Source organism: Quercus robur, chromosome 9, assembly GCF_932294415.1.
Source record: "Quercus robur chromosome 9, dhQueRobu3.1, whole genome shotgun sequence".
Lineage (NCBI taxonomy): Eukaryota > Viridiplantae > Streptophyta > Magnoliopsida > Fagales > Fagaceae > Quercus > Quercus robur.
Genome location: NC_065542.1, coordinates 29,347,292 through 29,370,750, shown reverse-complemented (window position 1 = coordinate 29,370,750; position 23,459 = coordinate 29,347,292). Strand labels below are relative to the sequence as shown.

Here is a 23,459-nt window from a genome sequence, read left to right as displayed (position 1 = left end):
TGAATAAACCCTTCCTCTCCCAGAAACGCCATGTCCTAACAAAACTTGAGATGGCTCGATCGGGGCAGGGATGGCGGAGACTCAAGATTTGCCTCCCCATTCTTTTAGCCAAAATCCGAAGCAGGGACTCGTCACATCTCACTTCCGGTGTGACTGAGTCGAAAATCTCCCTTGTCATCTCCATCCGCTCTCTCATGAGCATACCTAATATGGCTCCAGTGTGCTAAGAGTTAGGATTGAGGCAGGGACTAAATGCCCTTACTTCTTCTTCTCTTTGTTCACTGGCGCCATCCTTTGATTCCCCTTCTCTCTCTTTTGCTCCTTCTTATTTTCTTCATCTCTTCTCTCTTCTTCTCCTCCTTCTTGCTCATGTCCTCCATCTTCTTTTCCTTTTGTTCCCCTCAGCGGCAAGAGCTTGCTGAAGTGCTTCCATGTGTTCCAATTCTTCTTCCTTCCCCTTCTCCTTTTCTATACAAAGTTCTTCTTCTGATATGAACAGTACTGAGGCAGAGATTTTAGAGAGACTTTGAAGGCAAGTTTAAAGGACACCTGGCGGTTTACTTATCTGTATTACGGATGTTATTACTGCTTCGACAGTTCATTTTTTGTATAGGCTTGCTTAAGCCCTTCCTTGTACGTTGTAATAATTTTTTATATTAATAAAAGTTACTGTTATTCTATTTCGCATGTTCTGTTGATATGTTTTAATAAATTTGCAAGTTTTGCTCGGCACAGTAGTATAGCATTTGAACCAATGACAACTAAGGCCAAAATACTTGCTAATAAAAAGACGCCATAATAACTTTAACAAAATTATTATTTGACATAACAATCCGACCAGTGAGGAACGAGATTTACCTTAAAATTAGTCGAGATGGGGACTAAGTGTTCGATAAGGTGTAAGAAGTAGTTATCCGAGGAACATGTCATCTTCCCAATGAGCAATTTCCTTAGGCTAACGATCACCAGTTCGCTTCGCCATCTTCTTAACACACTGGCCTTAACTTTTTCCCGTATTGGAGCCGAGAAACTTCTCCATCCGAGCAGTTGATTTCCCAAAAGGCCTGAGTCCGAGGACTTCGCAAAGCCTGGGCTTTATTTAAAACTTAACTTCTCCTTTTATGTACTTGGCTTCCCCATAGACTTGAGTCCGAGGACCATGCAAGCCCTAGGTTCTGTCCAAGACCTTTATGTCTTTGGTTTCCCCATAGGCTTGAGTCCGAGGATCATACAAGTCCCAGGTTCTGTCCAAGACCTTTATGTCTTTGGTTTCCCCATAGGCTTGAGTCCGAGGACCATACAAGTCCCAGGTTCTGTCCAAAACTCTTCGAGTTCAGATTCTCCCTTTCATCAGGCATTTCGTAAGGCGCCGAGCAGGGGTTGTCCTCGGCAACGGCTATTGCTCGGCGTGGGCCACAGTACCTGGGCCCTCATGCAAAGCGGGCCTGGGCCGCGAATCCTCTTAGCCCATGAATTAAGAGATATTTCTGCAACCTCTGGCCACGCGGTACTCTCTGATGTCACAATGACCGAGGTGCGCCTTTACGAGGCTTCTTTAATCTTGTGGTTGCAGTTGATGTTGGAAGTTGAGCCAGAACTGTTTTGTCTGTAGCGTACCTTGGGATGCTGCGTGAGTTGACTGTCACCACCTTGTCTTTTCAAATAAATAGGAGGGAGAGAGAGTTGCTTTATATACGCACCAGTCCTTCAGTTTTCTCCCATATCGTAAATCCCATATCTAGTGCTATCCTCCCCTAGCACAGCATGTTTAAGGCGAGGGTTGGGAAGAAAGAAACCTCTCCGCCGCAGAAGTACCGTGTCCTCATGAGACTTCAAATGGTAAGGTATGGGCACAGGAAGCATAAGTTCAGGAGAATACTCCATTTCGACCGAGGGGGAAGAGTGTCTCTCCCTCTTTTAGTCAAAATCCGAAGCAGGTTCTGTTCATGCCAGAATTTTGGTATGTCAGAAGAAAGATTTTCCGCCGTCAGCGCCTTTGCTTTGCGGCAGGCGTATATTTAGAGAAAGCCCCTCAACCGCCAACTCCCTGCACCCTTCCTTCAACGGTGTCAGGCTCAAGTTGGGTCTCTTTTGCTGTTTGAGTTGTGGGCATGTGAAAGCATTGAAGAAGAACAAGGTCTTGGGGCTGTAGCCAACCTCTCCTCTGACCTACTTCCTCAGCTTCATTTTATTCTCTTGTATCTTCCTTTCTTTTCGGTTATGTAATGAGCTTTAACGCAAACTGATTCCAGCTTTTCATTGTACGCTGTACTATTTCTTTATTTTAGTGATAATGGAAATTTCTTTACCTGTTTTGGATACTGTTCCTTTGACTACACTACTTTGTGAGTGAGTGTGCCCCATGCGTGTGTTTCTTTCAGAATATTTAGAGCAAAATAGCTTGAAACATAATCTAACTAACTCCAATTTATCAATACTACCAGGCATTATATCGACAATTCATAGTAAATCAAACTTAGGAAACTAACCGGGATAACAGTTGAATATTCTGTGATTAGCGCGTGAACACCGTCCAAGGCTGATAATCTCTAAATAATCCATCCGAGCAATCGACTGGGAAGTAGGGAACTCCGATGGTGCTTTTGTGTACTTGGTTTCCCCATAGGCTTGGGTCCGAGGACTATGCAAGGCCTTGGTTCTGTCCAAAACTTGTAAGATCTCTTGTTTGTACTTGGTTTCCCCATAGGCTTGGGTCCGAGGACCATGCAAGGCCTTGGTTCTGTCCGAAACTTGTAAGATCTCTTGTTTGTACTTGGTTTCCCCATAGGCTTGGGTCCGAGGACCATGCAAGGCCTTGGTTCTGTCTGAAACTTGTAAGATCTCTTGTTTGTACTTGGTTTCCCCATAGGCTTGGGTCCGAGGACCATGCAAGGCCTTGGTTCTGTCCGAAACTTGTAAGATCTCTTGTTTGTACTTGGTTTCCCCATAGGCTTGGGTCCGAGGACCATGCAAGGCCTTGGTTCTGTCCGAAACTTGTAAGATTTCTTTTTTGTACTTGGTTTCCCCATAGGCTTGGGTCCGAGGACCATGCAAGGCCTTGGTTCTGTCCAAAACTTGTAAGATCTCTTGTTTGTACTTGGTTTCCCCATAGGCTTGGGTCCGAGGACCATGCAAGGCCTTGGTTCTGTCCAAAACTTGTAAGATCTCTTGTTTGTACTTGGTTTCCCCATAGGCTTGGGTCCGAGGACCATGCAAGGCCTTGGTTCTGTCCGAAACTTGTAAGATCTCTTGTTTGTACTTGGTTTCCCCATAGGCTTGGGTCCGAGGACCATGCAAGGCCTTGGTTCTGTCCAAAACTTGTAAGATCTCTTGTTTGTACTTGGTTTCCCCATAGGCTTGGGTCCGAGGACCATGCAAGGCCTTGGTTCTGTCCAAAACTTGTAAGATCTCTTGTTTGTACTTGGTTTCCCCATAGGCTTGGGTCCGAGGACCATGCAAGGCCTTGGTTCTGTCCAAAACTTGTAAGATTTCTTTTTAAGTGGTTTTTTCTCTATACTTATTTATTTTTCGAAGGTTAGCCCCTAGGACAGGGAGGGGAGAGTTGGCCTGAGGCCGGAAGCCCCTAGAGCTGCCCGCGCCGTTAGCGGTGCAAGGCGTAGCCCCTAGCAGAAGTTTATGGCGGAGCAACAACTGCACGTCGCCGGAGATGGGAAAGACTCGTGAATCTCTGCTTGCTAGAGAGCTGACTTATGCGCCACCCGCGCCAATGCGCAAGCCTTTCCCACAGACGGCGCCAATTGTAGAGACACGAATCTCAAACGGCCCAACGATGAGGTTGGGCTCGCGCGTGATGGATCCCGCACAATAAAATTTGTAGAGAGTGGGCTTGAAAGGCTAGCGTTGGGTCAGGGGGCGTCAGTATAGGCCGGACTTTAGGTGAACCAAGACAAGAAAAGGCTTTAGTCTGGATATTCGGGCCTTGCACCTTTGTGACTTGAGGGATTTGGCTCCTCGGATCATGTCCGAGGAGCGCTAATGTTTTCTCCGGTTACCCGACGGTGGGTTTTTCGGGGTGATGCGCACATATTATCCGGGAATTCTCCTTCCTGAGGTTTTTCTCCGGAATGTGAGATGGGAGCCCCTTTACTTCGTTACCTAACGTTTTCTTTTATATTCGCCTCTGTTCGTTGTCCCTCGTCCACGTGTAGGGTCATCCTTTCCAGGACAGATATCTGTCCCATCAATCTAATCCCAAAATTGTGGGAGATGATCAATAAAGCCTAAGAATCCGGCTTTGTTAGGTGCAGTGTCATATCAGTGAAGGGTATTAAGGACAACTTCCCCCAAGATATTTTTTGATCTTTCAAGTTAGCTTATATTCCACTCTAATCCATGGGACTTTGGGTATGCCGAGGACTAAGCTGTCCTCGGCGGTATCTTCGGGCCACTTTGGGCTTCCTATTTTTGGACTTGGGCCCTGACCTCCTTTAGTTTGGGGCCTGTGGATTCCCCATAAGCGAGCGAGCCGGGCCCCTAAACTATTGGGCCCCACAACTATAAATAAGTCATTAAAATTATAGTGAAAACAAATGGGAATAAACTCATCTATGTGAGTTTTAGTTAATTTACTTGGTAAAACTTCTTGTAATAACAATCATCATACACAAATTCCATAGGTTAAAATTATCTCTGAAAAAAAAAAAAAAAGGAGATATTTTCAAAAGACATCAGAGGACGGGACAAGTCCAAAGAATGGATCGGTTAGTCGGTTAAAAAATGTGTAATTCTAAAATCCACCAAACCTGATGGATGTATGATGTGTCCCACGACCACAACTGTGGGACTACAGTGGGAGTGGCTGGAAGGCCTCTGTCTCTAGCTTCCTTTCAAATTTCAATGGACCGTCCAATTCCCCTTCATGTCAATTTGCATTTGATGGTTGAAAATGTAAAATTGAACCGCAATTATTGCACTTCAAAATCAAAATCAAAATCCTTTGGGCCTCATTGAAAGCCATAGCACTTGTAGGCTTTGAAAGCAGTAGCAGCAGTTGTGTACTTGAAGAACTTGAAGATGATTCAAGTCCTGTTCCAATGGTCAAGAAGAAACAGGGCAAGCCACCAGATGATGTCGTTTCACTATAGCCATAAGCAACACGATGTCATTTAGCTGTATTTATTGTAAGTGCAGGCACGTGTGCACGTGTGTGAAGTAGTTAGAATAGATCAGTCTTGTATTTGGGTATATATTAGAGATTGCTCTTCTGTAATTGGATTGATCACGATTCTTGATGAAATACATTTTCTGTTAGAAGATTTTCTCTCTTCCTCTTGTGTTTGTTACAGTCTGTGGTGTGTGAGTTTTAGAGCTTCTCTGTGTTCTTTCAGGCTTGTTGTTTGTGAGAAGAAAACAAAGTGTTAAGACAAGTCCGTGATCTTGGAGGTACTACTTCAAAGCTCTTGGAATATTTTTATAAAATGCAATATTTTTTTTTAGGATAAACACTATATTTAGTCTCTAACCTTTATGCCAAATTTCAATTTGATCCCTAACCTTTTTTATGTGTCAATTTGGTCATTAACCTTTTGATTTTGAATTAAAATGGTCTCTGCCGTTAAGTGATGGATGGAAAATGCTAACGTGAATAACAGAAAAAATAAAATACAAATTTATTGCCACTTGGACTACCACGTGTCCTAAACTAAATAATACTAATAAATAAATATATAAAAACTTCAATCTCATTAATTTTTTTCCTTTTTGCACCTTCTCATCTTCTCGGTAAACTTTTCTTGGAAACAAACATATAAAAAAAAAAAAAAAAAATCAAAACTCAAACCCAAACTCTCAAGCCTTTGCACCCTCAAATCCCAAACCCATACTCTCTACTCCCCATAATTGCACCCATAGACCCACACTCCTTCGCGAACTCAACACAACCCACCCACATCTCCCTCTCTCTCTACTTGGACTTCCCATCCTCCACCATCTACCATCCACATTGGCCCCCTTTCTCACCATCCATGACCTTAATCCCATACACCCATCCCCTTCACTCTCTCCCCCAAAAAAGGCACAATCAAAGGCCACCACATCACCCTCTCTCTCCAATCACTCCCTCCCCATTACCTACTGAAAAGAGATTTTATTGAGATTAAAATCAAGGAAGCAACATTTTTTACCTACACTGAGGTAAAATGAATGGATTTTGAAAGATTTATAGCTTGCCCGACCAGTTGGTATACTTTTCAAGACTAGTAATGATGGATTCAACATTTACAGAAGATGAAAGATCATCTTGCATGTGAGAGTGAGACACAATTGGAATTAGGGCCTCCTCTGCCTACTTGATGCTTTAAGGTTGCATCTATGACTATTACTATGAGAGTTTTCTGTTTGGATGCCAATAAAATGAGATTTTCTCTTAGTGGTTGGGGTTTAATCTTTGGTTCTGAGTTTTTATAGTATGTGTTTGTTTCCAAGGAAAGTTTACAAGAAAGATGAGAAAGTGCAAAAAGAAAAAAAAAATGATATTTAAGATGTGTTTACACATGCACTTGCTCTCTTTCTTCTTCTTCTTCTTTTTTTTAGGTCACATGTCAATCCAAATGGAAATTTATGTGTTAATAAATTTATATTTTATTTTCCAATCAAAAAATTTTTTATTTTATTTTAGCCATTAGTCATGCTAGCACTTTTCATCCATCACTTAATGACAGAGACCATTATAAATTTATAACATAAGACTAAAATGTTAGGGACTAAATTAACACATTTAAAATGTTAGGAACAAAATTGACATTCAGCGTAAAGGTTAGAAACCAAATATGTAACGCTCTATTTGTTTTGCTGGAAAACCTTCTATAAAGATAGTTTTCCACATTTTCTAGTGATTGGTAACATAAAAAAAAATAAATAAATAAATGGTTCTTTCTCAAATGCTATAAATTATATGTTGGTCTTTCCTTATTAAACATTTTGTAATTATGTTTTTGTAATGGAAAAGATTTTGGTTGTAAAACACAACTGGCATATGAAAGGGTATATGACCGTTGGTTTCATTTTAACAAAGCTTTATATGTAAGTTGCTAGTATAGAATAATTTCTATAACTAATTTGCAATAATAGGCCAAGTAAATTAGCCTTTTATGCTAATAGTTAATTTTCATCAACAAAATTTAAAGGTTTTTTTTACCATAAGCCCTGTAGATACAGACCACCATTTATCTATAATCTAATCTAATACAATATATAAAAGTAGGTGTCTTTCCGTACAATTAAGGAGGTGCTACCACATTAGAAATAAAGGCCACTTTAAAAACAACCACGTATAGAGTTTAAACTTTAAAAAAAAAGGTACAATGCACCATTTGGAGAGTCGTCTTTTCATCAAACGTATTTATAAAAACACAAACCCACTTAAAAAAAATAATAATAAAAAAAATAAAAAATAAGAACACAAACCCAAAAACCCAAACGTCGTATTCTCAATCAAAAGTTCAGACACACTTTAACTTATGTTTCTTCTCTGCAACTCCATATACACACAGGTCAGAATAGCGTGTTCCAAACCAACAAACAGACGACAAGAGAAAATCTAAAAGGAACCAGAGAGAGAGAGAGAGAGAGGAAAAAAAAAAAAAAAAAAACTTTGTTCGTTTTCTGCAACAACAAACAATTCAGACGGTAGGCATGGTTTTTATTTCCCCTTTTTTTTCCTATTCAATTACCAATTCAAATTGTATACAATTATTCGCAGATCCTTTTTCCCTCTGCTGAATGTAATTTTCTAGGGTTCTTCTTTTATCCCTATTGAAAAATATATGGGTTTAGTAGTTTATACAGCCATATTTTATCTTCTCAACTAGTTCCCTCTTTCTCTTCCATCTTTTTCTCTAATTGTAGATTATTGATTCCCTACCCATTGGGTCTTCCAAAAAAAGAATCTCTTAATCAAGGTTTAAGGTTTGGCTACTTGTTACCCTAATTTCCCATTTATTTTGCTTAGTTTATTGAGTTTTGTTTTCTTCGATTGTTGTATTGGTTAGATTTTTGTTTTGTTTGGCATATTTTTGTTAGGTTTGCTTTTTTTTTTTTTTTTCGTTTGCCTTCATGTTTTGTCAATTACTGTAGAGTGTAGATCTATTGATGATTCCTCTCAAAGTGAAATTATGGTTTTCTTGAAATTATTTACTGCATTTTTTTAATAGAAACAAATAGATAGATAACAAAGATTTTGTTAACTACTGTTTTGCCGCATTACTCAATCAAGGTTTAAGGTTTGGCTACCTTTTTCCCTAATCTCCCTTTTTTTTTTTTTTACAATTTCTCGAGTTCTGTTTTGTTCTGTTGTTGTATTGATTAAATTTTGTTTTTGTTTGCAGATTTTGTTAGGTTTGTGTGTTTTTTGGTTTGCCCCTCAAATTTGAATTGATTTATGCTTTGTGCAGATCTATGTTTTGTTGAATCGTTCTCAAAAGAAAGAAGAAGAAAAAAAAAATTAAAAAAAAAAGACATTGAACTGTTAATTACCTTTCAAATGGAAACAACCCTTGATTTTAATACTCATATTTGTAACATGGATGGTTTAAAATCTGAATGTTCAGAGAGTGCAATCGCCTTTGTTGTTTTTCTTCTTGATATTTAATTTTATTATTATTTCTCTATTGATATATGTCTCTATTGATATATATTTTCATCGTTTTGCACCTTCTGGCTTAATTTATGTTGTATCATTTTATACACACACACACACACACACACACACACATACACACACAACATTTTCTGTTTTTTTTTTTAATATTTTGTAGAAGGCACTCATCATTTGTGGTATTTTGCATATAAACAATTTGTGTAAATATCACATACAAAATTATTTCAAAAGAAAATGATAAAAACTTTAAAGATTTTATGGTTTTTGGTTTTTATTTGAAGAATCAATTAGGGGTTAATTATTGAATCGTTCTTGTTTGTTCGTTTAGATCCCTTAAACTAGATTGTTTAACCTAATATATTAACCAAGAAATTACTTAGATTAATTATTCAAATCTAGGTTAAATACAAATAAATCATACCATGCAAAGATGCAGAAAAGCAAATAATACACGATATGATGACTCAAGAAAACCAATAAAACAAACTATTTCAAAGTAAAAACTTGGAGAGGATTTAACCTAACTATCCTCAAGGTAAACCAAATCCACTAAAAGAGAATTGAACTTTTACAATCAGATTTAACTCTAAATCTACTGCTACCTCCAGTAGTAACTTAATGACACGACCACATGCAAGCTCCGAATCGACGGACTCCTTCTCTTCTAGGATTTACAACAACATAAGTTGCCTTGCTTGTGACCTTGAGATCCCACTCAAAGGTTTCAGATCATCAGCAGATGTTGATCTTGTATGCAGCAACTTCTACAACACCGGATCTTTTGAGATTCTTCAAGGAATATTGCCGGTAGAAGACTTTAGAGAAGTTTGGGTACAAAAACCCTATATCTACAATTAGAGGCACAAGATGCACTCTTTTCTCTCTCTTAAAGCTCTAAAAACGTAGTTAGGGTTTTCCTTTATGTACTAGAAGTGTTTCACTTGAAACCCAAAACGTTTAAGCAGAATTTGGGTTGAAATAGAATTATGCAGAAATTTCATGTCTGTGATTTTTGATCGATTGGATCTAATTTTCGATCGGTTGGATTTCACTGAATTTGAATTCTTTGAATTTCAATCGGCTAGATCTAATTTTCTATCGATCAAATTTCACTAAATTTGAACTCTTCTTTCTGCAGCTTGTTATTTTCTTGTGTTCTGACTTGTAACACCTTAAGCATTGTCTAATCAAACCTATAGATCTAGGAATATATATCTAGACAAGTTTATATTCATGGTTTGCTAGTTTTTTTAAACTTTAGAACCTAATAGTTGATGGAAAAACACATGGAAAATACAATTTTGTATCTCATACAAAAACACGCAGCGAAATATGAACGGATCTACTTCATTCATGTAAGATAGCATGTAACATTTGAGTTTTGGATACAAAGAATGAGAGAGCGTACCTTGATGCAGTGAAATTCAAAACAAATGAAGATTGATCTTGAGATGCCTTTCAATCTTCACTACAATTCCACAATGTGCCCAAGATGTGTGATCTCTCAATCAGTTCTATATGTGATCTTCCAAGAGAATAATCAAGTGTCTCCTTTGAGAAGAACTCTTATTATTTCTTCTTTTTAATCACATAGATATTTCTACACTTAGGCTGTTACATTTATTGAATAACTCTTATTAAATAAATAACTGATTATCTAATTAGGTTAGCCTTTTGGGCCAGCCTAATTGGGTTTTAGTGTGTGGCTTGGAGTGGGACCAAAAGGGACAAATAAAACTCTAGCTCCAATGGGTTTTGGACTTACCTGTCAACTCTTGACAAGCCCAAAGTTACCATTAATTATATTTAATACCACTATATAAATATAATTGCACTCTAGGCCTTATTAATAAATTATATCCCAAGACTTTATTAAACATTTAACCCTTTCATGAAAATATTCGTAGTAATACAAAGTTATAATGTTTAACTGTCACTTTGTAAATTACTACCTCTTGTTCCTTGAGTACCTGGTTTAATCCTTTAAGTTATTTATGTATATTTTATGAAATCTAATTTTATAAAATATAAACTTTAGTAACCCTTTACTAAAGTGATTAGGCCTAACACTCTGAATAACCAATCTCATTAAACTTATCTCAATGGAATATTTTATATCTCTATAAACAGACTATGAATTTCATCTTGAGAATATGTGTTCCTTCAACATTACGTATGGTTGCCCAACATATTGAGGTTTTGACCATTTGTCTAGATCTCACTCCTGATATATTTAAGCAACCTACATTTCATGATCGGGTTCACTATTCCCTCAAGATTGAGAGTTTATGTAAATGAAAAGTTGTGAGATTTATTATTAATTTGATAGTTGTTGATAGAATAATAAATCTCACGGCGGTCTAGTTCAATATGTTTTGTACACTTAAAACATATTAACATATCAACTAGAAGTCTCCACTTCCATGATCAAGACAAATCATCTTAATTGATATGTTATAGTCTTCGCAAATGAAATGCCCAATTTCATCACCAACTACAAACTAAGATTTTGAGTTTACAAAAACTTGTGATTTATATCTTCTATGACTAAATCACATAAATCACATACTATGCATCTCAATGACTATATGATAATGTCCAAACATTCATGCTACCATTGTTTAGATAATAATAAAACAATATTATTACATAGAACATAATGTCATACATGACATACAATAGGATTTTAGGGCACTAATCCTAACAATCTCCCACTTGCCCTTAAAGACTATTGCGCACTAATCTAACTCCCATTCCCTCTAGGTGTGACTCATAAGTCTTCTAGGGAAAAGTTTTGGTAAAGGGATTTACCAGATTATTTGCACTATCAATTTTTGCTACTATCACATCTCCTCAAGCCACAATGTCTCGAATGATATGTTACTTTCTTTCTATGTGCTTTCCTTTCTTGTGATTCCTTGGATCTTTGGATTGTGCAACTACTCCACTATTGTCACAGAACAAAGTGATTGGAACTTGCTCCATTCTCATGACACCAAGATCAGAAAGGAATTTCTTGAGCCAAACGGCTTCTTTTGCTACTTCACAAGTAGCAACATATTCAGCTTCCATGCTTGAGTTGCAATATAAGATTGCTTAACACTCCTCCAACTTATGGCTCCACCTCCCAAGGTGAACACACAACCTGAAGTAGACTTTCTGAAATCATGATCTGACTGAAAATCAAAATCTGTGTAACCAATATGTATCAAATCCTCACATCGATAAACTAGCATATAGTCCCTCATTCTCCTTAAATACTTGAGAATATGCTTTACAGCCTCCCAATGTTTTGGTCCTGGATTTGGTTGATATCGGCTAACTATGCCAACTGAATAACAGATATCTGGCCTAGTACATAGCATGGCATACATGAGACTTCCCACTGCTGAAGCATAAGGAACTTGTCTCATTGTCTTTTCCTCTTCAAGAGTCTTAGTCCTTTGGTCATCAAACAGAGGAAATCCATGTCTAAAAGGAAGCAATCCTTTCTTGGAGTTTTGCATGATAAATCTTACTAGAATCTTATCTATATATCCAGCTCATGACAAGCCTAACATTTTATTCATTTGATCTCGCCAAAGTTTGATCCCTAGAATATAGTTAGCTTCGCCTAAGTCCTTTATATCAAATTGGCTTGGCAACCAAATCTTTACTAATGACATTACCCCTACATCATTTCCAATGAGTAGAATATCATCAACATAAAGTACTAGGAACATTACTACTTTATCTTGATGTCTTTTGTACACACATGGTTCATCTAGATTTTGTTCAAGACCAAATGACTTGATTGCTTGATCAAATCTGATGTTCCATGATCTAGATGCTTGCTTAAGTCCATAGATGGACATTTTCAACTTGCATACCATATGCTCTTGGTTCTTTGCTATGAAACCTTCTGGTTGCATCAGATAAATTTCTTCATCAAGATTTCCATTTAGAAATGCAATCTTGACATCCATTTGCCAAATATCATAATCATAATGAGCAGTAATGTATAAGAGAATTCTAATAGATTTAAGCATGGCTACTAGCGAAAAAATTTCCTCATAGTCAATACCTCCTTTTTATGTATACCCTTTCGTCACTAGTCTTGCCTTAAATGTTTCAATATTTCCATCTATCCCTCTCTTCCTCTTGTAAACCCATTTGCAACCAATTGGTTTAATGCCATTAGGTGCCTTAACAAGATCCCAAACTTGATTGGAATACATAGAATCCAATTCAGATTTCATAGCTTTGACCCAATGATGTACATCTATATCTTTCATTGCCTCTTCATAAGTGTAAGGATCAGATTTAGCCTCTTCTAAGATAGCTTCATAAGTTTTTCCCAGACCTATAAATCTTATAGGTGGCCTTATAATCCTCCCACTATGATGAGGCTCTTGTGTATTAGTCATCTTGTGAGTAATATGTTGTGGTTCATCCGATACAACCACATTATTCCTAGTTTCATCCATTGATTTTTCAATTACAGGTTCATTCATTTCAGCTAGGACAACTCTACTCTTAGGAGTATAATTATTCATATAGTCATTTTCCAAAAATTTGGCATTTGTACTAACAAACACTTTGTTATCATTACGACTATAGAATAAATAACCCCTAGTCTCTTTTGGATAACCCATAAGCAAACATATTTCTGACTTTGGTTCCAATTTATCAGGCTTCCCTTTTAGCACGTATGCTGGACAACCCCAAGTGTGAAGGTATCTCATACTAGGCTTGCACCCACTCCACAATTTCATGGGTGTTTTGGGAACAGGTTTTGATGGAACTAAATTTAAAAGATGCATTGTTGTACCTAAGGCATACTCCCAAAAATAAATTGGTAGAGTTGAATAACTCAACATGGATCTAACCATATCTAAAAGAGTTCTATTCCTTCTTTCTACTACACCATTTTGTTGCGGTGTTCCAGGTGCAGTCAACTGGGATATAATCCCATTTTTAGTTAAGTAATCCTTGAAATCCCCAAGAAGGTATTTGCCACCATAATCAAATCGAATGGCCTTTATGCGTTTACCTAATTGATTCTCAACTTCAGCCCTAAACTCTTTGAACTTTTCAAAAGCTGCAGACTTCCGTTTCATTAGGTACACATAACCAAATTTAGATTAATCATTAGTGAAAGTAATGAAATACTCATAGCCACCTCTTGCTTGGATAGACATAGGACCACATACATTTGAATGTACTAGTTCTAGCAAGTCTTTGGCTCTATATCCTTTTGCATTAAAAAGTCTCTTCATCATTTTACCTTCCAAGCAGGATTCGCAAATTGGAAATTCATTAAAATCTAATGGTTCTAAAAGCCCATCTTTCACCAGTCATTGGGTCCTATTTGAATTAATATGACCCAAACGTAAATGCCAAAGATATGCATCACTAGTAGAAGGAAACTTTCTCTTTAATGATCTTACATGTGAGTTATTATCTAATTCAGAATTGTATAATTCATGCTTATCAAGATTTATAATATAAAGATCATCAACAATAAAGCCAGAATAGATCTTTCAAGATAACACAATATCCATGTTAACCTAAATAAGTTGTAGAAATTAAATTCCTACGAACATTAGGTACATATAAACAGTCTTCCAATATTAAAATCCTAAAATCAAAGCATAAATTAAACACTCCAACAGCTACAACTGGAATTTTGCTCCCATCAGCCAAAGTAAGAAACAGTTCCCCTTCATTCATCTTTCTGGTTTCCTAGAACCCCTGTAAAGTATTGCAGATATGATTAGTACAACCTGAATTCACACACCAGGAATCCATGAGATTATGTACTAAAAAAATTTCAAGAAGGAATGATCTCATCACACCTTTATTCTTGTCAGCTATGAAATTTGGACAGTTCCTCTTCCAATGACCTTTCTCACCACAATGGAAACATTTTCCTTTGGTGTAGTCCTTTTTCTTTTTCTTTCCCTTATTATCAACACCAAAGGCAAGTTGTTTACCATCTTGTTTGGTGAAGTCCTTCTTCTTCTTACCACCCTTGCCTTTCGACTTAGGCTTAGAAAATGAAGCTTCAGCCATATTAGCATCAACAGTAGTTGTACCAAGGATGCCTTCCACTGCCACTAATTCATTCATTAATACAGACAATGTATAAATCTTTTTGTTCATATTATAATTAAGTCTAAATACTTTGAATGATTCTAGCAAGGATTGGAGTATCATATCCGTTTGGGAATCTCCATCAATGTCAGCACCTAAAACCTCCAGTAAGAGATCATTTAAAGACAATGCTCACTTACTAAATTTCCTTGAGCCATTTTGGTATTCAGGATAAGCCTCATGCTATCTTGCCTAGCTGAACGGCCTTGCTCACCAAACATCTGCTTCAAACTTAACCTAATGTATGAAGCTAGTTCCACATCCTGCATTTGATGCTATAGAACATTTGAAATAGATACTAGGATATCACACTTAGCCATCTCATTAGATTTCTGCCAATGATCATATCGTTGTTTTTCCTCAGAAGGAGCATTTAATGAAGGAAAGTTTGGACATGGTTGTATAAGCACAAATTTGTGCTCTTCAACAGTAAGAACAATGTCTAAGTTTCTTTTCCAGTCAACATAGTTGGATCCAGTCAGTTTGTTTTGATTAAGAACAGTAACAAGTGGGCTAAAGGATGCCATGATTAAATCTGAAAACAATAAACATGAATATAATAAGTAAACTAGATATTATCAATTTAGCATATAAACATATAGTATGGAACCTTAATAAAACCATAATATAAAATACACAATGACAACCCAATCCCATGTTCGAAATTCCTTGGTAGCAAGTAAATTATAAACACTATGATTGATTGAGAACTATTCTCATTATTAGTGCTGTCATGATAGCTCTTATCAAACACTAATAATATGTCGTTTTCCCTTTAGCCTCTAAGTATTAATGACATAGCTTCGTAGGGAGGTTAACATTAAACTTAATCTAGTGTACACCATTGCCTGAAATCTATGTGAGTCATCAAGTAACTCCACGGTAGTGTGGTTGTTCTTAATGTAAAAACACATATCATCCATCATTAAGAGGTTTAACCTGCAGTACCATGAATTAAACACCGTCCATTGGGAGCAAGGCATATATGCCAAGTTAATCTAGTGTACACCATTGCCTGAAATCTATGTGAGTCATCAAGTAACTCCACGGTAGTGTGGTTGTTCTTAATGTAAAAACACATATCATCCATCATTAAGAGGTTTAACCTGCAGTACCATGAATTAAACACCGTCCATTGGGAGCAAGGCATATATGCCAAGGCGAGGTGCTTAATCACACTACTATAAACCAACAATGGAGGCTGTGAGGTTTAACCTTTGAATCTCTCTCCCACTAGAAATTTTAAAAGAAAGGTTTTTATTTGGAAAACATTTGTAATCTCATCACACATAGCTTTGCACTTCATCTATGTTTTAAACTTTGTGAAATTTCAAAAAACAGTTCATTCAATCAGTCGAAGGTAGTTCTCGATTGATCGAAATATTCAATAAATCCATTTCGAAGTTTCTGGATGACTCAATCGACTCTTGATTCTTATTCGATCGATCGAAAGGCAAATCTGATTGGTCGAAAGGAATTCTCAATCGATCGAAAAACTGAAGAAATTCATCATAAAGTTTTTGGATAACTCGATCGATTCTCGATTCCTGTTCAATTGATTGAAAAGCAAATCTGATCAGTCAATAGGAATTCTTAATCGATCGAAAATTGTGAAATTAAATTTCTTTCAGTTTTTCTAGTCACCTTTTTTTAATTTTTTTAATTTTTTATGTTTCACTTGAACAAAATGTAGTTTCTTGGTCATATCAAAATGAGATTGAGATTAAAATTGAATTTCATTGATGCTATAGTCTTAAATTTCAATATGGCATGGTTAAAAGCAAACTTAAACAACATCATAACATCAATATTAGTTTTATCAAAGCATAGTTATAAAACTAAAATGCAGAAAAATCTACTGTAGAGTTATCAAAATCATGAAACCAATTTTTTTTTTTTTTTTTTAATTTTAAAACTCACTCAACATGTTATGCAAACATGAGATTTAAGACCGCTCCGATACCATTTGTCGGAAAAACACATGGAAAATACAGTTTTGTATCTCATACAAAAACACACAGCAAAATATGAACGGATCTACTTCATTCATGTGAGATAGCATGTAACATCTAAGTTTGGATAAGAAGAATGAGAAAGCATACCTTGACACAATGAAATTCAAAACAAACGAAGATTGATCTTGAGATGCCTTTCAATCTTCACTCCAATTCCACAGTGTGCCCAAGATATGTGGTTTCCCAATCAGTTCTATATGTGATCTTTCAAGAGAATAATCAAGTGTCTCCTTTGAGAAGAACTCTTATTCTTTCTTCTTTTTAATCAAACATATATTTCTGCACTTAGGCTATTACATTTATTTAATAACTCTTATTAAATAAATAACTGATTATCTAATTGGGTTAGCATTTTGAGCCAGCCCAATTGGGCTTTAGTGTGTGGCTTGGAGTGGGACCAAAATGGACAAATAAAGCTCTAGCTCCAATGGGCTTTGGACTTATCTGTCAACTCTTGACAAGCCCAAAGTTACCATTAATTATATTTAATACCACTATATAAATATAATTGTACTCTAGGCCTTATTAATAAATTACATTTCAAAACTTTATTAAACATTTAACCCCTTCATGAAAATATTATAGTAATACAAAGTTATAATGTTTAACTGTAGTTTCTCAAAAAAAAAAAAATAATAATGTTTAACTGTCACTTTGTAAATTACTACCTCTTGTTCCTTGAGTACCTGGTTTAATCCTTTAAGTTATTCATGTATATTTTATGAAATCTAATTTCACAAAATATAAATTTTAGTAACTCTTTACTAAAATAGTTAGGCCTAACACTCTGAATAACCAATCCCATTAAACTAATCTCAAGGGAATATTTTATATCTCTATAAAGAGACTATGAATTCCATTTTGAGAATATGTGTTCCTTCAACATTACGTGTGGTTGCCCAACATATTGAGGTTTTGACTGTTTGTCTAGATCTCACTCCTGATATATTAAAGCAACCTACATTTCATGATCGTGTTCACTATTCCCTTAGGATTGAGAGTTTATGTAAATGAAACGTCGTGAGATTTATTATTCGTTTGACAGTTGTTGATAGAATAATAAATCTCATAGCGATCCAGTTCAATATGTTTTATACACTTAAAACATATTAACATATCAACTAGAAGTCTCCACTTTCCTGATCAAGACAAATCATCTTAATTGACATGTTATAATCTTCGCAAATGAAATGTCCAATTTCATCACCGACCCCGAACTAAGATTTTGAGTTTACAAAAAACTTGTGATTTATATCTTCTATGACTAAATCACATAAATCACATACTATGCATCTCAAGGACTATATGATAATGTCCGAACATTCATGCTACCATTATTTTAGATAATAATAAAACAAGTTTATTACTTAGAACATAATGTCATACATGCCATACAATAGGATTTTAGGGCACTAATCCTAACAATGGTTCTCAAAAGGAAAAAAAAAAAAAAAAAAAAAAAATTTTGAATTGTTGAATTACCTTTCAAATGGAAACAACCCTTGATTTTAATAGTCATATTTGCAACATGGATTTATGTTGTATCATTTTATTTTTATAAATTAATCAGTAAAATTGTTGGAAATTAGGAATTGCTTTATTTTTTTTTTTTTTTTACCCTATTTCCAGCAGCTTTATGGATGGTTGGAATTCCCTTCAAATTTTTGTTCACTATGCTTTGTAATCAATTTGACTTATTTGTGTTTGTGAGGTTTTACTCTTCAAACTATCTCAATGAGAACATTTTGTTGGTTTTTGAGATGAGTAATGGAATTCTTAGGGATGTGCTTTACCAATACAACATTTTGAATCAAAAGGAGGGGTCATATAGCCTTGGCTGCTGCATGCCTTGGCCTTCACTGCCTGCCCATGGGGGCTGCCTTGGCTGCTGCATACCTTGGCCTTGGAAGCATGCCCATGGGGGGCTACCTTGGCCTTGGCTATTGCATGCTCTGGCCTTGGCAGCATGCTCAGGGGGGTCTTGCTCTGTTAAGTCAGGCTAATTAATTCTTGCAATATTTAGAATACCTTGAACTGCTCAAAGGTATTTTTTTGATTGAGATCCATGGAGGAGTGTACCAACTGTAGGTTTCACAATATTAAACTCATGCTTAATATCAATAGTACAACAACTCAAATAACATTACTGTGCATTATGAAGAGGAATTTCAATTTTGAGTTAAAAAAAAAAAAAAACACTAATTGCACAGGACATGATGCATGCATGTATATATATTTTGCTAATTGTTTGACTCTTTGTTTATACAGAATTTGAAATTGGATGACAATTTCCTACCAAGGGAGATTCATAGGATAATTGGCAATGAATATTTCTTCCAATTGTATCTTGATGAATATAATTTGAAATATGGAAGAGAAAATTACAACGTTTCAAAGATTTTAGAAATGGAAATCTCACATGAAGTTGAAAGACATCAGGTAATAATAAAGTTGAAATCTATTTCCAGTATATTTATCACACATAAGTACCGTAGGATTCATAACTACTCTTTACATGGTATTTCCAATATGCTTTATATATTGTTCATTGAAATTGAAGCATACACAATCCACCTTGCTTGCTATATGATTTTAAATTTTGTATGATACCATCAATGTCAGTATAATACAATGAAAGCACTTTAAATTTTAAGCAACATGCATATATTCCTTCATTATTTCAAATAGCATTTAATAAAAGTGCAAATTATTAAAGGACACAATAAAGGGAATTGTAAGGAAATCAAGGAAGGGCAAGTCCATCGCTAGTCAAAAAATAGAAATAGGACAAACATCTGTTGAAAGACCTTAATTAACTGCTGGTTTAACTACAAAAGTTGAAGAAACTGATGATAAAAGTATGCCGCTCCAAATGCTTCAAAAATGTCAAAAGGGTACTAAGCAGATTGCATCAAAGAAGAAAAAAATTTGAAGTCTAATGCATCTCAATGTATTTTATAAATAACATACTCTTACAAGCAAGATAAACAAATGGACATACTAGATTACCCTATGAATTTTAATGTATTTCATTGTATTGTTAAGGTTTTTTTTTTTTTTAGAAGAGTAAACTAAATATATTGTTAAGTTATTGTATGTCATTTCTTTGTACATATTGCCATGAATTTTAGTGAAGGTTTATGAATTGGTTTAGTTGTAGAATTTGAGCTTCCCATCTACTATTGATAATGCATTTTATGTGTGACAGGTGGAATTCTGTATTGATTATATATTGCAGGTTGAGGGTTGTTGTTTTGTTTTTAGATTTATGTGTATCATTGCAGCTTTTTTGGAATTGTGGATTCGGGATGCATTACAGCTTTTTCTTTTTTCTTTTACGATTAAAAAGTTGGATTCAATGTCCCTTTTAATGGTTATGTATTGTTTTGGCTTTAGAATTTGAAATTTCCAAGTACTATTAATTATGCATTATTATTTGACTAATATTTTTCTTAGTTGCTATTTGAAATTGTCATGTGAGTTTTAATTGGTTGAAGTTAGATTCTTTTTTTTAGTCTCTCATAGCAGGAAAGTACACACAAGAAGTGATTTGACTTCAATAAATTTGTCAATGGTTTCATGTCTAGCCGCAATTGGCATAGCGCTAAGTTACACACCTTTATTCTCCATTGGTGTTTCGAACTACTCCTTGCAGACAATCGTTCCTTTTGGATGAGGAAGGGTTCATATGGTTGAGCTTGTGCTCTTTTTGGTCCTTGATCTAATTCTTTCGATCTTTGTAGGACCCTTCTTGCATTAAATGTCATATCATCATGCATTTTGTGCATCTTGCATTTATTTGTATGCATTGTTTTGTTTTTTATCTTACTTTTATATTTCAGTTTTGTGTGAGTAAAAAATCCAAAACCACATAAAAAGTGAAAAATTCAAAAAGTTTGATCGTATATGTTTGAGCACATATCACATGTGAGTTTGGCCTTGTACCTTTGTACAAATGGCTTTGTGCATTTATGAGCTTAGCTTGTTAGTTTTTGCACTTATATCTTTGTGGGAAAAATCTTGACATCTTTGTGTGATTGTTGTAAATCGATCTTCAAGCTTGTCATGAATGATTTGTCAATAGTCATGTTGGTTTTGATACATGCGTAGACTTATGCTTATATCTCTTCCCACTCTTTTATTTTTATTGCTTAAAGAGCTCAATAAATGTAAATCTCAAAATGAAAAGAGATAATGAGCTGCAAAAGCCGTCGCACATACTAGTATTCGACTAGGAAAAAGGGAAAGCGACTTAAATAAAATTGTATGATGCCCAAAAAGCCAAAGGCTTATTCATCAAATTGAAATATCACAAATTTCAGGCATCAATCTCAAAATGAGATGTTTTGATTCAAAATGATCAAATGTTATGAATTGTAAAGAAGCCAAATGAAAAGCTTCATCATATGTAATCATTTTCTTGTGGGAGATCATATATGCTCATTTCTATAATTGAGATAGACCACTTGACTTAGCACTAGTTGTGTATGACTTGATTGAATTGATCATTGAAGCTTCACTCTAGACTAAGGACTATTCCACATTTGATACACACACACAACACACATGCCTAATGTTCAATGAATGTCTTATTCATTTGTTAGATTGTACTTGTCTAAATGTGATGTGTGTGTGCTCAATCTTATATGGATTAATCCAAAAAGATTTTTGATCATTTTATATGTTTTTGGAAGTGATTTTTATCACTTTTTGTGTTTATATTTAGTGCTTACTTTGTTTTTCAATGTTTAAACATGTTCTGAATTGAAAAACAGGTGTCAGAGTTTTTCGCGGCTCAGCTGACGACTCGCCAGTCGCGAAACCCCAGTCGCGAGCTCATCCAGAAGCTTTTGGCGACTCACTCGCGACTCGCGAAAATTTTCGCGGCTGAAACTCACGGCTCGCGGCTGAAACTCGCGGCTCGCGGCTTGCTCGCGACTGAACCTCGCGACTCACCCAGTCGCAAAATGCCCAGAAACAGCTTTTTAAAGGGCTTTTTGTGGGAAACTTGTTTTAAACCTCTCCCATCCTCTCTAAAACCCCTCTTTCAATATTTTTACATCAAAATCCAACCAATTTGAATGGTTTTTCATTCCATTAACATTTCTAAGGTAATTATAAATTCTTTTCATTATTTTTGATCCTTGGATTATGTTTTGGAGAGTTTTGTGCTCTTGGTTGGGTTTTTTATCATAGGGGTTGGGAAAACTTAATTTTTGTCAAATTTTTTTTTCATGGGATTGGTTTATTTTGTTGATTTGCATTGGATGTTGGCCCCTTGTGGCAATTAGAACATGTATTAAGGGTGAATTTCATGATGTTCATGCATTGTTTCACATTATTGTTCATAGTGTGCATGCTAGGTGTTTGATAAAATGTCTCTTAGGCATTTTCTCGCTTGTTTGGACTCCGATGAGTACCAAACTTTGGGGTTTCTCATGTTTCCTCATTAGGAACATGTTTGGTTCATTGGTTGTGTATTTAACACACCTTGCCCCACATGTGCATTTTTCATGCATTGGTCATGCATTGCACTTAGCCACCTCTTGCACACACCTTTGCTACCCTTGTCATGCATTGGTCTTGACCTTGCTGTTTCATCCTAGCTTGTCATGTCTACCTTATGCTTTGTAGCATGTTACTTTGTCTTAGGTTTGAGCTTCATTTTCTCATTCATCTCACATCCCTCATGCATCATTATCATTGTTCATTACTTCATCTCTTACCCTCGTTTCTTCTTGACCCTTTGTCTATTCCTGACAAAAAGGGGGAGAGTATACTCTAGAGAATGTTTCGGAGTATTTTGTCATTTCTATATGACTCTTGTGCACATCCTTAGGGGGAGAAATTCTATTTCTCATGCACATTTGTAGGGGGAGAGATATTCCATAGGGGAGATGCATATACCAAGGGGGAGAAGACATTGTGTTAACTAGAAAACCTTGTTCTGTTTGTTTTCTTGTTGGCTTTATGGTGCTTTGTGTTATGCTTTGGTGTTCTCATTGCATCATGTTTGTGCTTTGGACATGCATATATCCCTATGTTATTATGCTTCATTGAATGCATGTTCAGATGATCATTTGCTTTGCTATGTGATCATTGTAGTCATTTCTATACTTGTTATATTATACTTGTCATTTATTACTTGCTTTACCTTGAGGGTCTAATGTGTTTTGTGCAAGTGTTTCAAGGTACAAGTATATATATGATTCCAAGTGCATCACAACTTCTCATCACTTTGAAGGGGAGAAATTTTAAGCACTTTTAGTTTATATTGTTTAAGTTTTTATTCAATATAATGTGTTTGTACCCATGTGCTTTTGTAAGCTTTTAGGGTTATGTTTTATGCATATTTTGTAGGCTTTATGGTTTGTACCTTGCTTTTTGCAGCCTTTATGCTATGTTGAAATCAGTACTTTAATCTAAATGTCTTGCATTTTGGTTTATGTACTGTCACTCTTGTGCCCTTGTAGGATTGTTCCTAGATGCATATATTTAGTGTATTATGCATTGGTTGAGTGTTGGGTATACAAGTAACTTGCATTGTTCTTGTTAGCTTGTATGTTCAAGTGTTCATTCCAAGTGTGAATGAGCATTGTGATCACTACCTTGTAGTGATTGCTTGTTTGATCAAGCCATGGTTTGTTTCTTAACTCCATCTTTGCTTGATCACATATTGCTTGCTTCATATG

General features: G+C 35.7%; 1 protein-coding gene across 1 annotated transcript; it reads right to left on the bottom strand.

The window, feature by feature from the left end:
* Positions 1–11,655: 11,655 nt before the first annotated feature.
* Positions 11,656–12,123, bottom strand: LOC126700935 (secreted RxLR effector protein 161-like). The gene has a single exon (XM_050399097.1). The coding sequence runs from the start codon at positions 12,121–12,123 to the stop codon at positions 11,656–11,658; it is 468 nt and encodes a 155-aa protein (XP_050255054.1).
* Positions 12,124–23,459: the final 11,336 nt, after the last annotated feature.

What these genes read in the sequence shown, in the direction of transcription:
- LOC126700935 (XM_050399097.1), bottom strand. Translation starts at nt 12,123, where the DNA reads ATGCAAAACTCCAAGAAAGGATTGCTTCCTTTTAGACATGGATTTCCT.